The sequence below is a fragment of the Neophocaena asiaeorientalis genome, unplaced genomic scaffold, assembly GCF_003031525.2.
Source record: "Neophocaena asiaeorientalis asiaeorientalis breed wild unplaced genomic scaffold, Neophocaena_asiaeorientalis_V1.1 scaffold62, whole genome shotgun sequence".
NCBI classification, from domain to species: domain Eukaryota; kingdom Metazoa; phylum Chordata; class Mammalia; order Artiodactyla; family Phocoenidae; genus Neophocaena; species Neophocaena asiaeorientalis.
This window is the reverse complement of record NW_020175191.1, coordinates 7905203-7923007: the sequence shown is the minus strand read 5'-3', so window position 1 is coordinate 7923007 and position 17805 is coordinate 7905203. Positions and strand designations below refer to the sequence as shown.

General features: G+C 38.0%; 1 protein-coding gene across 3 annotated transcripts in view; it reads right to left on the bottom strand.

Annotated features, from left to right (window-relative positions):
- The window catches only part of PDE4DIP (phosphodiesterase 4D interacting protein), a 217252-nt gene that overhangs the window by 61007 nt on the left and 138440 nt on the right, over positions 1-17805 (bottom strand). For all 3 annotated transcript variants that reach the window (XM_024764823.1, XM_024764820.1, XM_024764821.1), the window contains 11 exons: positions 17166-17279; positions 16840-16977; positions 15956-16135; positions 14860-15054; positions 12344-12511; positions 12091-12172; positions 8469-8560; positions 4156-4272; positions 3624-3761; positions 2286-2398; positions 1021-1148 (listed from right to left, as the gene is read on the bottom strand). In XM_024764823.1, the coding sequence (XP_024620591.1) occupies positions 1021-1148; positions 2286-2398; positions 3624-3761; positions 4156-4272; positions 8469-8560; positions 12091-12172; positions 12344-12511; positions 14860-15054; positions 15956-16135; positions 16840-16977; positions 17166-17279 (1465 nt within the window). The remainder of the gene's footprint in view (positions 1-1020; positions 1149-2285; positions 2399-3623; positions 3762-4155; positions 4273-8468; positions 8561-12090; positions 12173-12343; positions 12512-14859; positions 15055-15955; positions 16136-16839; positions 16978-17165; positions 17280-17805) is intronic.

Here is a 17805-nt window from a genome sequence, read left to right as displayed (position 1 = left end):
AGCCAGAAGCCTATTACTTATTGTAATATGGAGAAATGCAAAAGCACTAAAAAGTAAAAAATACAGGACTCCATCTAGTGCCATTACCAAATGAAAAAAATACAAGAAATATTTTCTTCTAGTCATAATGAGTTATTTGGTGAAATACTGAACTTAAAGGGGGACATTACGTTTGAAATTATCTTTTTATATAGAGAATTCTGACTCTCGAAGACTTGGGAGCTTTCTTAAAGTTGTGTTCTGACTAAATACTATACCCTTAGTTTAAAGAAAAAAATTTTAATGGAATCTAATCTGCACCTAATCTAATTTCGCTGTCATTCAATAATCAACTCTGAAACAATATTAGAGGTAAAGGTTTACTATAAACACTTTAACAGTCTTTGCCTCTGCTCTTTAACTTGGCCTTCCGAATACTTTCAGTCTTCTATTGCAAGACTTGGGTTTGGTTACCTTCTGATAAGGATTATACCACTTTTGCAAAGTCATTCTCATAGAGTCTCAATCTCTTAACTCTCTCTTATCTTGAAACTTTGATTAAAAAATTGCTCTCACTCAAAGAGCAGGAGTTGATTGAATGGCAAAAATAATACACACGCATGCATTTATGATATGATATGGAACATATGAAATGGACTGTGAAAGTGGGGGAGGAATAAACTTTATTGGCCTGTAGAAGGGATGAGGGAAGAGAAGGAAGGGCTGGGGAAAAGAATGAAACCAGGTGGGAAAACTAAAATGGAATGGTTAATAGTGTGCAAATATACTTTGTAACCTCCACGATTCAACTTGGAGACAGCTATGTACAGTGAAATACAGGTAGACTAAAGTGAGTTTCACTTTGTAGTTGATGCTACTTGTACCAGTTCTATCATTAGTAAGTCACTGTTTAATTCTGCCAAAGTCAGACAAGGCTCTCTGGTTAGTGCAAACAAGAGTCTCCATCCCGGGCTGCAGTCTGACCCGCCAGTGCTCAGAAGGCATGCTCGTGACGAACTCGCACACTTTCCAGTTCCCCACCTCCAATGGCGGCCAGGGTCTCCAGCCTGCTTAAGCGCTCCAGGCTTCTTCCAAGAACTTCTTCTAGCCGACTGCGTATCACCTGGGCCCCTTCTAGTTCCACCTGCAGAGTTCGGTCTCTCTCAGAGCTGATTAAACATGCCATACATGGAAGGAAAATGGATTAGCCATCAATGTAATGAGTCCATAGATGCTTCCAAAGAGCCATCAGTGCCACTCTGAGCCATGAGACTTTTGGAGTAATTGTTCTCTAGGACACAGTAAATGAATGTGGTCTTTATTGTGGCCCTTGTGTTCAATGCTGGTAGATTAGCAAGGCCTGTTTTCTGTAAAGTTTGTCCCTTTATCCTAGATTCTGGGCCAATTTGACATAAAATTATAGTTCCTAATATTTATCTCACACCATTATAGCCCACTAAGAGAAATTTCATTTTTTAACTAAAAGCGTTAGTTTCTGAAAAGCCAAAACCCAGTAAAAACTAAATGCAAACTGAATCGATATTGAGCCAAGTAGGGTCGCTACTGAAGATACTCGTTTTCTCATTTGTTACGGAAAACTGACAGTGCTCTGAAAAAGAATCCAGTTCACAAAGAAGCAGAGATTCTTTATAAAGTAACACACATGGTCCTATTTTACCTTTCCTCTGCCTTCATTTTCTTGAAGGAGAAAGAAAAAGAAAAAATTTTAACTCAAAAATAAATTAGAAAAAACTGAATAGTAAAAGAATAAAAATTAGGAAAGAGAGAAAGGGGCTACGAGGGAAGGCAGAATAAGAAAAAAAAAATTAAGGGAATATAAAATGAACCAGAAGGATATAATATACATGACCAAAAATCAAGAGGTACAGGAAAATAGATTCATCATGATGGCTATGAGTAATCCTGGGGTAATATTAGCCATAACAATTATATCTTCTTCAGTTATATTCAATGAGTATCAGGGCCCTTTACAGTCTTATAATGAAGCAGCCTTTAATAATAGGACATGGATTAGAGAGAGGAAAGAAACATACAATGAGTGCTTACTATACGCAAGCATTATTTTAGACACCTGACATGTCTCCTCATTTGATCTTTGCAATAGCTACACGAAATGGATGCTACTTCTGACTTAAGATTTAGACACTGAGGCTCAGAGCAATCCCTACAACTAGTGACAAGTCGGGTAGTCCCAGTTGTGATTTTCTTTTTCTCCCTCCTTGTATACTGTAAGCATCTGCACTTAATGAGGAATAAAAGGAAAAACAGTGCAGTCACTCTCTTACCTCTCTGGATGGGCACGGAACCTCACGAGACTGCTATAGAGCTGTCTCTCTGCTTGTAAGGCCTCATTGAGCCGACTCCGTTCATCTACCAGTCCTTCTAGCATCAGCAGCAACTGAGGGAAAAAGAATAGAAGCAACATGCAAATAGAGACATGAAGCCACAGTTAATCCTGAGAAAGAGACCAAAAGAATGTATTAGCATGAGCTATGACTCAAAAAGCTCACTATCTCATTACTGACTTAACCTTTCTATATATAGCATGTTACAGTTTTCAAGTCAATGCCATATTATCCTTTTTTACCTTTAAAACTCTATCGGGGGCTTCCCTGGTGGGTGCAGTGGTTAAGAATCCGCCTGCCAATGGAGGGGACACGGGTTCAAGCCCTGGCCCAGGAAGATCCCACATGCCGCAGAGCAACTAAGCCCGTGCGCCACAACTACTGAGCCTGCGCTCTAGAACCCGCGGGCCACAACTACTGAGCCCGCGGGCCACAACTACTGAAGCCCGCACGCCTAGAGCCCGTGCTCCGCAACAAGAGAAACCACCACAATGAGAAGCCTGCACACCACAACAAAGAGTAGCCCTCGCTCGCCACAACTAGGGAAAGCCCGTGCGCAGCAACGAAGACCCAATGCAGTCAAAAATAAATAAAATAAATTAATTAAAAAAAAGAAAACCTCTATCAGGCAGAATTCAAATATGGGAGCAAGAAGAAGAAAGAGGAGAGCGAAGCCAGAAGGACAGGAAAGAGGCCAAGAAGAAGGAGTGGGAGAGAAAGCAAGGAAGGGCAAGAGGGAAACATACAATAGGACTTACTAGTACTCTTCATTCATTCAGTAAACATTTATTGGGCACCTTCTATGTGCCAGACTCTGTTCTAAGGAGAAGCTTACTATCTAGTGGGGGGAAAAGATATTCACGAGTCACAGACACATGTCATTGTGAGCTACAGTAAGCGCTATAAAGAAGATGAGCTACGATAGTGCATAACCGCAGAGATCTATTTAAGTGAACTGGTAGAGTTAAAAGCTAGCTTGGAATGAGATGAGTAGTTAGTGAGAGAGATGATAGTGGAGACAGGGAGGAGTACAGGCAAACAGGTCATTTTAAGAAGCTTGGCATTAAAGAGAGGTCACATATGGCGCAGCAGTTACAAAGGAACTACACGTGTGAGAAAAAAGCATCTGTGGTTGCTACTGACCAAGGCAGGGAAATTTAGAGCACAGATTTTCTATGAAATTCCATCAACAGACACCTTCAAAAATAATTGAGATTGACGGCTTGTTCAATTGTTTATCTCACAGTAAAAAATAAGGTTTGTAATTCAATAACTTACTTGTTGTCTTCGGTTTCCGGAAGTTTCCTGACCCTGTGATTCTACTGAAGCAACTTTTTCCCGAAGAAGTAAGACTTCTTGGGTCAGGCGTTCCATAGCTGGTATGTCTTCAGGATCAACCAGCTGCATCTGCAGGTCCTAAAAGTCAAAAACAAGTATAGTAATAAAAATACTGGGTTGCCCAAAAAGTTTGGGTTTTTCCATAAGATCTTATGGAAAAACCCAAACGAACTTTTTGGCCAACCCAATAAGTAATAAAAACGCTATTCAGCACAGGAACAAAGTAACAAATCTCTCGAAATAGTTTGCTATACTTTAAGTGGGATATTAATAAGCCGTATGACGGTAACAATAGCTTCTTTATGAAATCTTAGCAACTCTGACATAAACCAGAGAGAATATGGCAATATCAAGAGGCTCAAACTAACAGCGCATAAGAAGACTCAATGTATCCAAGTGTTGTCTGAAGATGCCCTACAGGTATTCTGAGCTGTAATCGTTTCCAATAGTCTTTAAAAAAGCTTTCAAAGACCTTTATGAGGTCTTCTTTAATCTGTATTGTCCTGGTCAGGGACTCCATATCAGCAGCCTGCACCTGCAGCTCTTCCTCTTGCACAGCCATCATGGACTGGAGGGCGGAGAGTTCCATCTGTGGAGAAAGAAATCCTGAAGTCAGTGGGTAGAGGAAACAACATGTGTCACAATTACATTCTAACGTTGAAGCAAATGCTTTCCCATATCTTATCAGCCAGTAGTGCAAATAGAAACTAGAGCATGAATAGTGCGCTACTGGATCAGATCAATAGACTGCACTGTGCAGTACTAAAGGGTGTTTCATGGGAAGTTGTAATGTGGTTCTAATGATATCCTCCATCTTTGTTAGCACTACAAAACATACCAAATTTGTTTAGTTAATGAGTTTATTATACTACTTTAAAAAATGGGTTACCATTAGCAGACGCAAGAATAGATGCTTTTCTTTACATAAGTATTTCAGCTAAAAGATTAAAAAAAAGACAGAATATCTCCATTTTTGCAAGCCTTAATGAATTAATAGAGGCATCAATCATCAATATCACAAGAGATCACCAAACATTACACACCTCCTGATGGAAGAACACACCACCACCTATGAAGAAGTCCTACCAAAAGTTAACACTGTAGGCCCTAAACGTTCAATGTTGTATCTTTCATCTCTCCTCACCAGCAAATGACAGCCAAATATTCGATTATGACAAATTTCACTAAAAATCATGATAATTTCCACAGCTGCTAACATTTACCAGGTGCTTATTACTGTGTTCCAGGCCTTATAAGAAATACTTTGTATATACTTAATCCTTTTAACAAACCTAATGACTTGACTTCTGTCCACTTTTTCAACCTCGGTATGAACCATTTTCTACCTCATAGGCACACTGGACTTTTTCTGTTCTAGGAATACCAGACTTTCTCTTGACTCAGAGCCTTTGCACCTACTATTCCCTCTGCTTGAAATATCTTCCTGAGTTGCCTCCTTCTCATCCTCGAGTCCCAGCTTACACGGCATCTGCTCAGAGAAGCATTCTCTAGCATTCTATCTCAAATGGTCCCATACATGTTACTTTCTATTATTTCCCTCATATCGCTTATGACAATCTGTAATTGTATTATTTGTTGTCTGAATCTCCCCAGTAGGAATTAATTACATAGGGTCAGAGACTTTGTTGATTTTGTTCCCTATTCATCCCTGCCACTTGCCCTGGCTTAGAGAAGGTACCTATATAGCTGATGAATGAAAGAATGAGTGAATCCTCCCAACAACCCTACAGAATAACTACTCTTCTACTCCTCAATTTACAGATGAGGTGACTGAGGCTGAGAGAAATTAAGGAACTTGTTCAAAATCAGAGCCAGTAAGTGGTAGATCCAGAATGTAAACTCAAGGAAGTAGACTCAAAGCCACCAGACTATGTCTTATATGCTTCATGGTAATGGCAAGTTATTTGAAAGTCAACATTTTAAGGAAATATTTTGAGATAATTTTTTTAAAGTAGTTGTGACAAGTGAAGATGGATGACACACAGCTAGTTTAGGGTGTAATCAAGCCTCCTAAAGGAAGCAGCACCTTTTTCCTTAAGTAATATAAAATGTAAGTTATAAGCAATAAAAATTTTACTTGTGTATCTTTTTTTTTCTTTAATAAATTTACTTATTTATTTTATTTTTGGCTGAGTTGGGTCTTCATTGCTGCGCGTGCGCTTTCTCTAGTTGTGGTGAGTGGGGGCTACTCTTCACTGAGGTGCGCAGGCTTCTCATTGTGGTGGCTTCTCATGTTGCAGAGCATAGGCTCTAGGTGCGCGGGCTTCAGTAGTTGTGGCATGAGGGCTCAGTAGTTGGGCTCGCGCGCTCTAGAGCGCAGGCTCAGTAGTTGTGGCGCACGGGCTTAGTTGCTCCGCGGCATGTGGGATCTTCTTGGACCAGGGCTTGAACCCGTGTCCCCTGCACTGGCAGACGGATTCTTAACCACTGTGCCACCAGGGAAGTCCTACTTGTGTATCTTCTAACTCCATCAATGCTTATAGAATCACTGTGTGGACTTATGATGGTTTATAACTATACAAAGGTATTTGATGATTCTGGGCTACTGCGGCAGATTAGGAGGAAATGCTTCTCCTCATATTTCCTTCCTTGTTGAAGGAGCTCAGTTACTGTAACTCCTGACCTCTCTCCACCCCTTTACTCACTCAACCCTGGGCAGGCAAAGGGACTTAACAGTAGACTGGGGAAGAATAAACCAAGCAAGCTTGACCTAGTTCCACCTTTCCTCTTCTTGGGAGACAGCTGCCTGTAGGAAGCCACTGCTTCTCCAAAGGCAAGCTCTTCCCCACCACGCAGAATGGTCTGCTGAGGCCCAGCGTTGCCTGTCTGGGCAGATAAATCTACCTAATTCTGGGGATTGGCCAGCAGGCCCACTTGGTTCTTGCATTAAATTCTCTATGTAAGCCTTTATCAGTAATACAGTTGATAAAGTACCAAACTACCTGCCACTATTTTATTTCTTTTCTCATTTTGTTCAGATCTTGGGTATGGAAAAAGGGGTGCTCTTAATTATTAGGCTCTCTTCAGAGACCTCTGCCATTTTATATCGAGGTAGTTGCACCATTGAAGAAACATGAAAACATGAAGAAAAAACATTATTGCAGCATGCTAAAGGTCTGCAGTCAGATAGACATGGGTCTTACATCTTGGCATAATCTCCCGAACAAGGCAATTTAAACTGAGCTTCAGATTCTTCAATTGTAAAATGGGAATAATATCTACTTTTCAGGGTTATGTGAGAATAGAGAAAATGTATTAAAATGCATGGCATAGAACAGGCAATCAGTGAATGATAACTATTATTACCACCACTACTATTATCTCAAGGGAGTAGGGGGAATGTTGAAAAATCTGGGAAAATCTATATGGCTTTGGTAAATACCTAATATTAGAGGAAATGTGATAATAAAAATACATAGCATTGAGTTGAGAAGTTGTAGTTGATTAAGAACATACAGATGTAAGCAATAGAGCTAAATATAACTCACTCAAAATACCGATTTTTTTCTTTTAAATATTTTTCTTCAAAATATCATTTATAGTAATTATAATTTTAGGATCCTGAAAACAGGACAAAACCAAAAGTAACATTACTCTTAATTGAATATATGTGAGATAAATAGGAACGGCATGTGGAAACTAAATTATCTGACATGATAGTGGCTAGGGCAGAACCAAGAAAAAGGAGGGGATTTTTTAAACTAGTATTTTTTAAATGCCACACAATTTCATATCCTCAAAACTTGATTCATATAACTCTGTAAGGAGAAATATGGTAATGAAAAGAGAAATTAGAGGTACAATAAGATAATTTCATTACAAATATGAATGCAGGTTTTATATTATAGATGAAACTATGACAAAGAGGTAGAACAAAACTGAGGAGCTACACAGACCAGCCAGCTAAACTTAATTTAGGAACCCATGACACTGACCGATCTAAAATAGAGGCCATAGTTACATAAAGGCTTTCAGTTTTAGTCTATAACTCTATACTGTGGACCTAATGCTTCTTCTACATCATAGTACAAACAACCAGCTGTATAGGGAAGAAGAAGCGGAAGGGATTCTGTAAGGCTGAGAGGCCTCTTCTAAGAAAATTGATGAAACCTCTATTGCTAGAAATAGAACATATGAATGGGAAAAATTATCTGCTCCAGGAAATGACTTCTTAGGAAGTGTTTTGAGTCACAAAAGACTTGAGTTTTAATCTTAGCTTTAGCACTTTATAGCCATATAACTCTCCCCCACCTCCAGGTTTTAAAACAGTGTTTCAGCTTCTTCATCTATAAAATAGGGCCAATATGACTTACTCAGCAGAGCTGTATTAGTGCTAATTTAAGTATCCAGTACAGCGCACTGCATATAGCAAGTACTCAATAAAAGTGGGTCCTTCTCAAATTTCTCTTGTTCCATGTTTCTAAAACTAATTTCATGGATCTAATGTCATAATTCTAAGCAGCAATTATGTAGCACTTCATTTTTTCACAAGTCCTTTGTAATTATTTTATTCCAGTTAGCAATGGGCAGAGAAAGCTGTGTTTTTTCAGCACTTAAAAAGTTTTAATGATCCCCATTATAAATAACAAGAGCATCTTGGTGAGAAATGTGTATATAAAGGGATTTCTATTTTTCTCCAGAAAGAAAAAAGGCTCAACTTGCATTTGGACCCAGATATTATACTTGGAGAATTTTACTCTTTTAAATATGAAGTATTTTGAAAAAAACAGGAATTAAGAAATTAGGCTTAACAAGAAAACTCACCCGACTTTCTCTTTCTTTTTTAGCCATGAGCTCAAGTTCCTCTTTGGCATTACTCAGTTCTTTTTCCAGCCCTGCAACTGTATCCAAGTCTCCTAAAAATGAATACATAATGCTAGTTATAATCAGTATCAACATAATGTGATCTTTGCTGCCTTGTTTCTAAGGAATTTAAGATACAACCCAACAACAACAAAACACATATGCACAGGTTGTTCCTTGCAGCATTATTTGTAATAGCAAAATACTGCAATCAACCTACAAGCCTATAAAAGAATGAATAAAGCACAGTATATCCACACAGTGAAATACTATATATAGCCGTAAAAAAGAATGAGGAATATCTTTAATGAAGTTATACGGAGTGATATCCAAGATATTAAGTACAACAAGCTGGGCACAGAAGAATACATCTAGTTAAGTATGCTTTATATTAGGAAAAGGGGAAATAAGAACATACACATACACATCACATATACACATAGAATTAATCTGCTTATTTTTGCAAAAAGAAACACAGGAAGGATACCTCAGAAATGAAACTGGTTGTCTTCAGGGGATGAGTAAAAATAGCAGAGAAAGGACAGGGAAGTAGATGGGACTTCGGAGTACACTTTTCTATATTTTTGAGCTTTGAAGCACGTTAATGTTTTATTATTAATGTGTAAAGTTAGTTTCCACAATGAGGAAGCAAAAGCCAAACGCTGAATACTAACATAAATAAATGAAACTAAAGAGCAAATTGACAAGATAACCACCCAGAAGATAATAAAAAAAATTAATCCAAATAATTTTTGAACTCAGTATTCTAACTGTACACCCTTGGTGGGAAATATTCTAAGGATAAAAAGAATTATAAAGAAATTTTAAACATTATTTAATAGATTTAGTGTTGATGGTGGTATTCATGTAGCCATTCTGAAACTATTTTTGTGTACTATGCAAATGTATAAATATAGTGATGTTACAGGTAACCAGGTTTCTCAATGTTGGGAGAAGGCAGATACAAATACAAAATAATGGAAAGAAAGAACTTGTATTGTTTAACTGGAATTAGAGGAATCAGTATCAAATGGAGATATATGTGTGTGTGTGTGTGTGTGTGTGTGTGTGTATACACATATATATGTATATATATACACATATATATATACATATATATGTGTATACACACACACACACACACGCTCACACATATACATATAAACATCCTTAGCTCTGTTCACTTAAAAGGGCCTAGAAGCAAATGACATACCTGTAGCTATGAACCTATCTTATATCCAGATACTAGTATATAAATGCCATTACCCACTAAAAGGAACCAGAGAGCTCCTTGAAGTAAGGGATAATTTCAGGGCGGAGGTAGGCAAAGTAAAAGAAAATCACAGAACATCTTATTGTGCCAGAAAGTATGGAAGTGCTCAAAAACAGATGGGGAAATACCGAAAGGAGAGAGGAACAGCTTGAAGGGGCTCCAACTGGCCAAATCTGGGATAATTTGGTTATCAAATGGAATAATGACAGAAATGGATAATAAAATGATTTTTTTTTTAAAAAAAGAACCCATTACTCCATACTGATATAAACAAACGGAGTAGGAAGAATAGGGAAAGGGCATCTCTTCTTTATAAAAGAATACACACTACTAAACAAAGAAGGAATTTTAGAAATAGAAAATCTCTTTTTTAAACTACCAGATAATGAGTTCCAACAAGCTCAAAGGATGCTAAAACCACTGGGTGAATGACTGTGGGAAAGCAGAACTATCAACATCTCAAGGCATTTGCTGGCAGATCACTTATTAATTACAAAGGGGAAAATGAGCCTTCAGAGTGGAGACATCTGGCAGATACAACCTTAACCAAACAAGTAAACTTAATATCACCGAGCATAACACAAACTGATACCATGTGCTCCTGATGTGATGCACTGAGAAAGACATCATCCACGTAGTATTCTTGCCAAAGATGTTTAACTTGAACCTAACCATGAGGAAACAATCAGAGCCAAATTGAGGGCCATTAGCTGGCCCAGAGTTTTACAAAATGCCAATGTCAGAGAACAGACTTGTGGTTGTCGGGGGGTGGGGGGGAGGGTTGGATTGGGAGGCTGGGGTTAGCAGATGCAAACTATTATATATAGAACGGATTAACAACAAGGTCCCACTGTACAGCACAGGGAACTATATTCAATATCCTATAATAATCCATAATGTAAAAGAATATGGTAAAGAATATATATATATGAAAAACGGAATCAATTTGCTGTACATCAGAAATTAACACAACATTGTAAATCAACTACACTTCAATTGAAAAAGAAAGCCAATGTTAAAAAAGACAAAAAAGGCTAGAAAACTGTTCTAGATTAAAAGAGACTAAAGAACCATGACAAGTAGGTGCAATGCATGATCCCTGAGGGAAGAGAACAACCAGCTATCAAGAATATTATTGGGACAATGCGAACTCTGAATATAGACTGTACATTAGATACTATGACTGTATTAAAGCTAAATTCCCTGAGCGTGATAATTATATTGTAGTTATGGAAGAGAATGCCCTTGTTCTTAGGAAGTACATAATGAAGTATTTAGGGATAAAGTGTCAATGATTTCTGTGAGTAATTTTTAAATGGTTCAGAAAAAAACATTATATCTGTGTGTGGGTGCATGCAAGAAATAATGCAAAAGTAGCAAAATGTTAACAATTGGTGAATCTTAATAAAACTGTATATGGGTATTCATTGTACTATTTTGCCACTTTTCTATAGGCTTGAAATTTGCAAAATAAAAACTTGGGGAAAGATGCTTTTAAAAAAAGGTAAATATGGAGTAAATTGAACAAATCCAGCATCCTTTACTCTTTAACTAGCATAAAGTTTCCCACTAAAAAATGGCTACTTGCACAACTTATCTATGAATTCCATAATACCCTACACTATAACACAGAGTTTATACATTCTTAAAATCATTTAAAAAATCGTAAGTTTATCCTCCAAGTCCACAACATTTCTTATCATAGCACTATAATCACCAAGTCACTAACCATGGTGAGCCCCTATTTTTGGAACTCACTAGATAACAGTTTCTTTGATGCTTCCCTAGATCCCAACCTTTTGGTCTGTGAAAGTCAGAGACTCTAAGGCACGCATTTGAGTTTTGCTCAGTTGTTTTTAGGGAGTTCAAGGCCTATAACCATCCCTTGGATGGAGGGGAGCTTGGCACTGCCTACCCCTCCCAACACTGTAATGTGGGTTATGTCAATTTACAGTGAGCAGCCTCAGCCTGCTTAAGGTACCCAGGAGACAGGTCAGCCCCGTGGTCCTGCTGTGCAGGTTTGGAAACCCTGCCTCCCGCGTTCCTGAATCCCTGCAAAGCTAACTGAAAAAGAGAATTAGGATGCAGTTTCTCTGAGTCAAATTGTACAGCCAGAGCAATACTTTTAATTCAAAATAAGGCAAGGGCAGTTCTCCCTAGAAGACACATGTCTTCAGCCTTTCAGTGGAATCCAAACTTATTTTTTCCATTATGGTAGGAAGAGAAAGAGAGTCTTGGCCAAACCTATTAACAGAGAGTTACAGGAAGGAAAGACAGAGGTTCCTGAGTGAAATGAAATTTGATACTTACCTAACGCAGACCTGGGTATGCTAGTATCCCCTTTGTCAGTCAATGAAGTGCTATCATCTCTGGAGGGTATAGGCACTGAACCCTAAAAATTGGAAGAGTCGGGGGATTTAGGAAGATACAGGAACCATGATCACAATGACAAGGACTTGGAACATTCTTGCACAACTTGATATTAAAATTATCATACTTATGCCCCAGATATAAAAAGAAAATGCAGTTGGCATAAACATCTATACAAGTCTATGGTTCTTACTTGATCAGTCTGCTCTCCAAGATGGGGACTGACGGAGGTAACTTCAGCTGGTTGGTTAGAGATGAGTGCCTGGGACGTCATGAAATCTTTCCCTCCTAAATACTGGCGCAGGGCCTGTAATTCTGAATTTCTTTCCATTAGGGCCTGTACCATCTTTTCTGCAGCAGCCTAGTAAGGAAATCACACATAACATTAGAGAGATATTCTAATAAAAAAAAAATTTGTGTTCTGATGTCATTGTTAAAAGCCAACCATTTCAGAAAAGCCAGTGGGGCCCTAAGAAATAGTTTCCTTGCTTTTATTTTATAGGAAAAACCATAGTCAATGAGCGGAAAGAAAGTCTCTCATAGGCACAATATTGGAAAAACGGAATATAACACATCTGTTACAAATAAAATAATCTAAACTTGTTCTGCTAGAACTATCAGGCTAAGGTATTAAGATTCTGGTTTGAATTGGGTAACATACGTCTTTCTTTACTCATGTGCCTTTGGCCTGAATGCTCTTTGCCCAAACATTTGTTTGGTACACTCCCTTAAGGTCTTTGCCAAATGTCAACTTTATCAGATTGGCCTAGTCTGCGTTTCCTATCTAAAACAGCAATCTCATCTCTACTCCTAAGTCCCCCGTCATGCTGAATTCTTTTTACAATGCACTTACCAGTAATCAATATATCTATTTATTGTCTCTCTCTCTCTCCCCAGCCCCCCGCCCTGCCCCAACTGGATGTAAGTTTTCTAAGGGCAAGTACTATGTTTTGTTCAGTGCTGAATCCCAAGCACCCAGAACAACATCTGGCACATAGTAGGCACTCAATTCATAGGTACTCGAGACCTATTTATTGAATGAATCAATTACACAGAAACATTTTTATCAGACCACATGATCAGGAGAATCTGAACCTCAAAATCACCAAACCCAGTTTATTTCATTTCAAATCCCACAGTTTTCTAAGACACAGGATGGTACAATAAGGAAAAAATTTAGAACATTTTTTTGTGACCATTACCACATAGAAAGTCTGCATTTAATCAGAAAATCTAGAAATAGTAAACTAAGACTAAAAGAGGGTGTAAGATGATGAATATATCAGCTATATTATAGCATCGACTGTCTCTGGGAGAATTACTACTATTTTAAATAAGAAGCTGAGCTCTTGTCATAACTTCTAAGGGAAATAAAAGAATAAACTTCCAGTTTTAGTATGTAAAATTCAGACTCTTTAGGGATTTGGACATAACCATCCTAGAGGTAACAGTACATTATTAATTTGCCTTAATAAAAATCTCTGTGAAATTATGAGAAAAAACAGTGAATAATACACATCTTGTGCCATATATATGATCTATCTGGCTTGGTACTCTTTTTCTAGCAGTGCTGTTTTTAGCACTGCTCCTCCAAGTGTGGCTCATGGGCCAGCAGCATCACCATCACCTGGAAGCTTGTAAGAAATGCAAATTCTTGAGGCTACGTTTTTAAAAAGCTATTCAAGGGATTTTTCTGCATATAAAATTCGAGAAGCAGATTTAGAAGAATACAATCATTCCACTTTTTCTTGCACTGAAAATCTTTTGTAATTTCAGGCATCTCCTAGATTCCATTATTTTACTACCAGCGGTATATTAAGTGTTATAAGGCTAATTCTTTCAAATTACAAAGGGGTGAAAAAGAAAACTCAAAGACTTGTTAGCCTCTTGCCAAAGACTTAAATAATTCACAATGATCTTGTTAGGTCTATTCCAGAAGCAATTTCTGCAGCACATGGCAGCATGTATCTAACAAAATGTGTATTTACTGCAGTGGGCCTAAGAATTGGATGAGTGGAATATAACCATCCCATAATATAAGGAAGCATTAGAGAATATTATTGTCAAATAACATAGGCAAATGATAAGAATCTAGTTCCCTCTGAGAACTGACTAGGGAGAATTCTGAGTGACTGGTCCCTGAAATGCAGCACAAGTCAACTATACTAGACTTTCTCTAGCCTTTAGGAGAAAGATACGTGAAAAGGAGGGTAAGTTAAGAATTTACTTTTGAAATATTTGTGTACTATTATTTTGAAATTACTATGAGATTGTTTATTCTCATCATGGCCTTTGAAAAAACACAAACTTTTTTTTCTCTCTTAAAATAACTCAGATTTTACATGAATTAAGAGAAAATATGTAAAGTATAAGTTTTCCCATACCCTGGCTAGAAACAAAATATCACTCAAGTCTTGATAATTTAGAATCAAAATCAAAACACTCCAGAACCCTATATTCCTTTCTGTCAAAATTATCAGAACATTAAGGAAAAGAAAATGTACATAATGAATTTTATGAGTGGGGACATGTATTATTTAGGCACCCTCCAAATGCAAAGTGTTCTAGAAATATTTCATACTCTGATGACTGATGTAAAACTGTAGTCTAGTTAATAGACTGAAGGAGAAGAACTAACAGAATGGATGGTAAAATGCGGACTATAAACGCACTAAGTGGTACTCTTCTGGACTGGGCATTAGTCCTTACTTGGCTCTCCTGCTCCCTGCTGCTCATGGACTGAAGCAGGCCCTGAATCTCCATTTCATATTCCACCACTTGTTTGTTTCGATCACTTAGAAGGTCCTGCAGCATCCTTTCCTTTCGCTGTAGACGCTGGCACAGCTCCTCAGCTATCTCACTCTGTCCTGGTCCAAGTTTGCAGAGCAATGTTGCACTAAGATCCTAATACAGGAGAGACAGTGTAAGTTTTGGAGGAAAGAATTCCATCTACTGTATATCAAAGGGCTTAAAAGAATCTATCATAGAAGAGACAGCAAGTATGATGTTTTATTCATTTTTGTTCCCGCAGATCCAGCATAGGCCTGGCACATAAAAGACTGTCAATACATGCTCAGTGAATGAACACTAACAATACAGAAAAAAATACTTAGAATGGCAACTTACATATTGTTTTCTAAAATAAGTCCTTGCCCTATAATGCTCAGGGCACATAATAACGTTAGGTGCGGATAAATGGGCACTCGGTTCATTTATCTGCTCCCGTTTGACTTTATGGGGGGAACACAAAATGATCAGCTGAGAAAGATAACAAGCACTGTATTTATTAGCACGGTGATGAAGCTGCTAGTTCTACACTGGAGGTAATACATGGGGGTGAAAACTGTGGAGCCAGATCGCCTGGGGTGCACACTGGCTCTGCCACTTACTAGCTATGTCACTTTGGACAAGTTGCTTCACTTCAGAAGTCTGTTTCCTTGCCTGTCAAAGAGGAATAATAGTATGTACCTCATAGATTTGCGAGGATTCAATGAATTGACATCCATTAAGCTCTTAAGAAAGTGCATGACGCAGCATGAGCACCATAACAAAGGTTAGCTATTCTACTGTAGGTACATTTTTTAGATCCCATTAATTCTCACATAACTTCTTTGAGAAAGACAATTGTCCCCTTGAGTTTATAGGTATAGGAAAAAAAAGTCCCAGTGAAAGCCAGTGACCTGCCCAGAGACAGGACAGAATTAAAGACTTGGGTCACCGGCCTCTCAGACCTCAAGAGTCCTAATGCAAGACTGAGATTATGTCATCACTAAACCAACTGCCCTTAAGTTAACTAAATTCTTGCCTCCACTTCTTTGTTCCTGTCATGCAGAGATGTCTGTAGCTGCTGAATGATACTTTCTTGCTCCTTCTGCCAATGGCTAAATTTCGTTTCCATTTCTTCTTTCAGCCATTGGAGGTTTTGACAGCTGGCAGACAACTGTTCCACTTCCAGGCCTTTGGCCCTCAGGAGACTCTCCATACACTACAGTCACAAAGAAAGCAGCCGTTAAGTCAAAGGGCCACCCCACACTCCTCAGCATAAACAGGAAACCTGATCCACCTTTACATTATCTCCTAAGTTATCTGTCAATTTCTTTTGCAAAAGGAAAAAACGTAGTATCTAATCTAACAATGCCATACTAGTCTATTTGTTGCTTTTAGAAACTCTCATCTAGTTTGTAGAGAGATAAGTATAATGTATGTGTTAAATGAAGTACTTTGGAGGAAGTGAAGAACTTCAAGAAGTGTCAGATGGTTAGATATTTAAGCTCTAATACAAAAATAGCCCAGAGTAAATATTAATAAGAGAAACAAGTGTTCTGATTGTGGCTGTACACAGACATGTACATAATATTAATGAGAAAAATACAATATAATAGCTGCATCTGAGCAAAATTTATATAAAAGTATATAAATATTAGCAAGGATTAGAAATAAATTAGAACTATGTATAAAAATCCATATTCACTGCCCTCTCCCACAAAGTTCACAGCAGAAGTGCTAAAACTTCTCACTCCCTTATGTATAACGACAGAACTAATGACTGCTATTTTTGTTTGCTTTTGTATATATATTTTTTAATAAAGCAAATATCCTGGTTTTCAGAAAATGATGGAAGGGGTGATGTTTCAGGTTTAGAATCCAAGTGGGAGAGGGATACCAAGTCATGACAGATTTTGCTCTTACCTGCATGGTAGCTTCATTGGAGGAGAGGATACCGCGCAATCTCTCTAAGTCATGATCTCGCTCTCTCACGGCAAGACAAAGTTGACGCAGTTCTTTTTCTTTTTCTTCTAGACTGGAGAACTTTTCGTCTATAGCCCGCTGCAAGCAAAGTCAGCATCCCAAAGCTCCACAAGAGTCACTATTCTGATCACTCTTATTCAATAAGATTCCAAATATAAAGGAATGCAAAACCAACTCCCAAAAGCAGCAAATTAAGTAAATACATTTCTGAAGTCCCCCGTGGATGAAATAATCCACAGCATCATAAGCAAAATTACGGTACCTACCTCTAGAGCAACATCTCTATCTTGTATTCTTTGCCGAAGCTTCTCAAGCAACATTTCATTTGCTTCAAGGGTTTTGTCCGAGTTATTTCGATACTGCAGGAGATCCCGAAATTCCTAATGAGACCAAAATATATTTTCCTTTATTCATTTATTCAGTATTAACTGAATTTCCACACTTTGTCAAGGAATTTGTTAGTGATTCGGGATAAAAAACAAAATGTGATCACTCTCAAGGGGAACACAGTTTAGCAGAGATGACAGACATACAGAATGTCAACTATTCTGCATCACATATACGCAGGTGTATACATACACGCATGTAGCAAGCTACTAGGGGAACACGGGCTGCATTGCCTAACTCTGCCTGAAGGTGTCACTAAAGTTCTCACAAAAGAGGTTACATTTGCTCTGAGTCTTAAAGGACTAGGAGTTTCCCGAGAGGCTGTGGGGTATCTCTATCAGAGAAAAAAACCGGCACAACATATGCATACCATGAAAAAATCATATGCTCAGCGAAATATAAGGGATCCGGTGTGACTAAAGCTTAGAGTAGGTGGTAGAACTGATCAGTCTCTTCTTTGGTGCTCCATTTTTTCCTATAACTTTCATTTTATCATCTATATAACTCTGGAAATTTCTA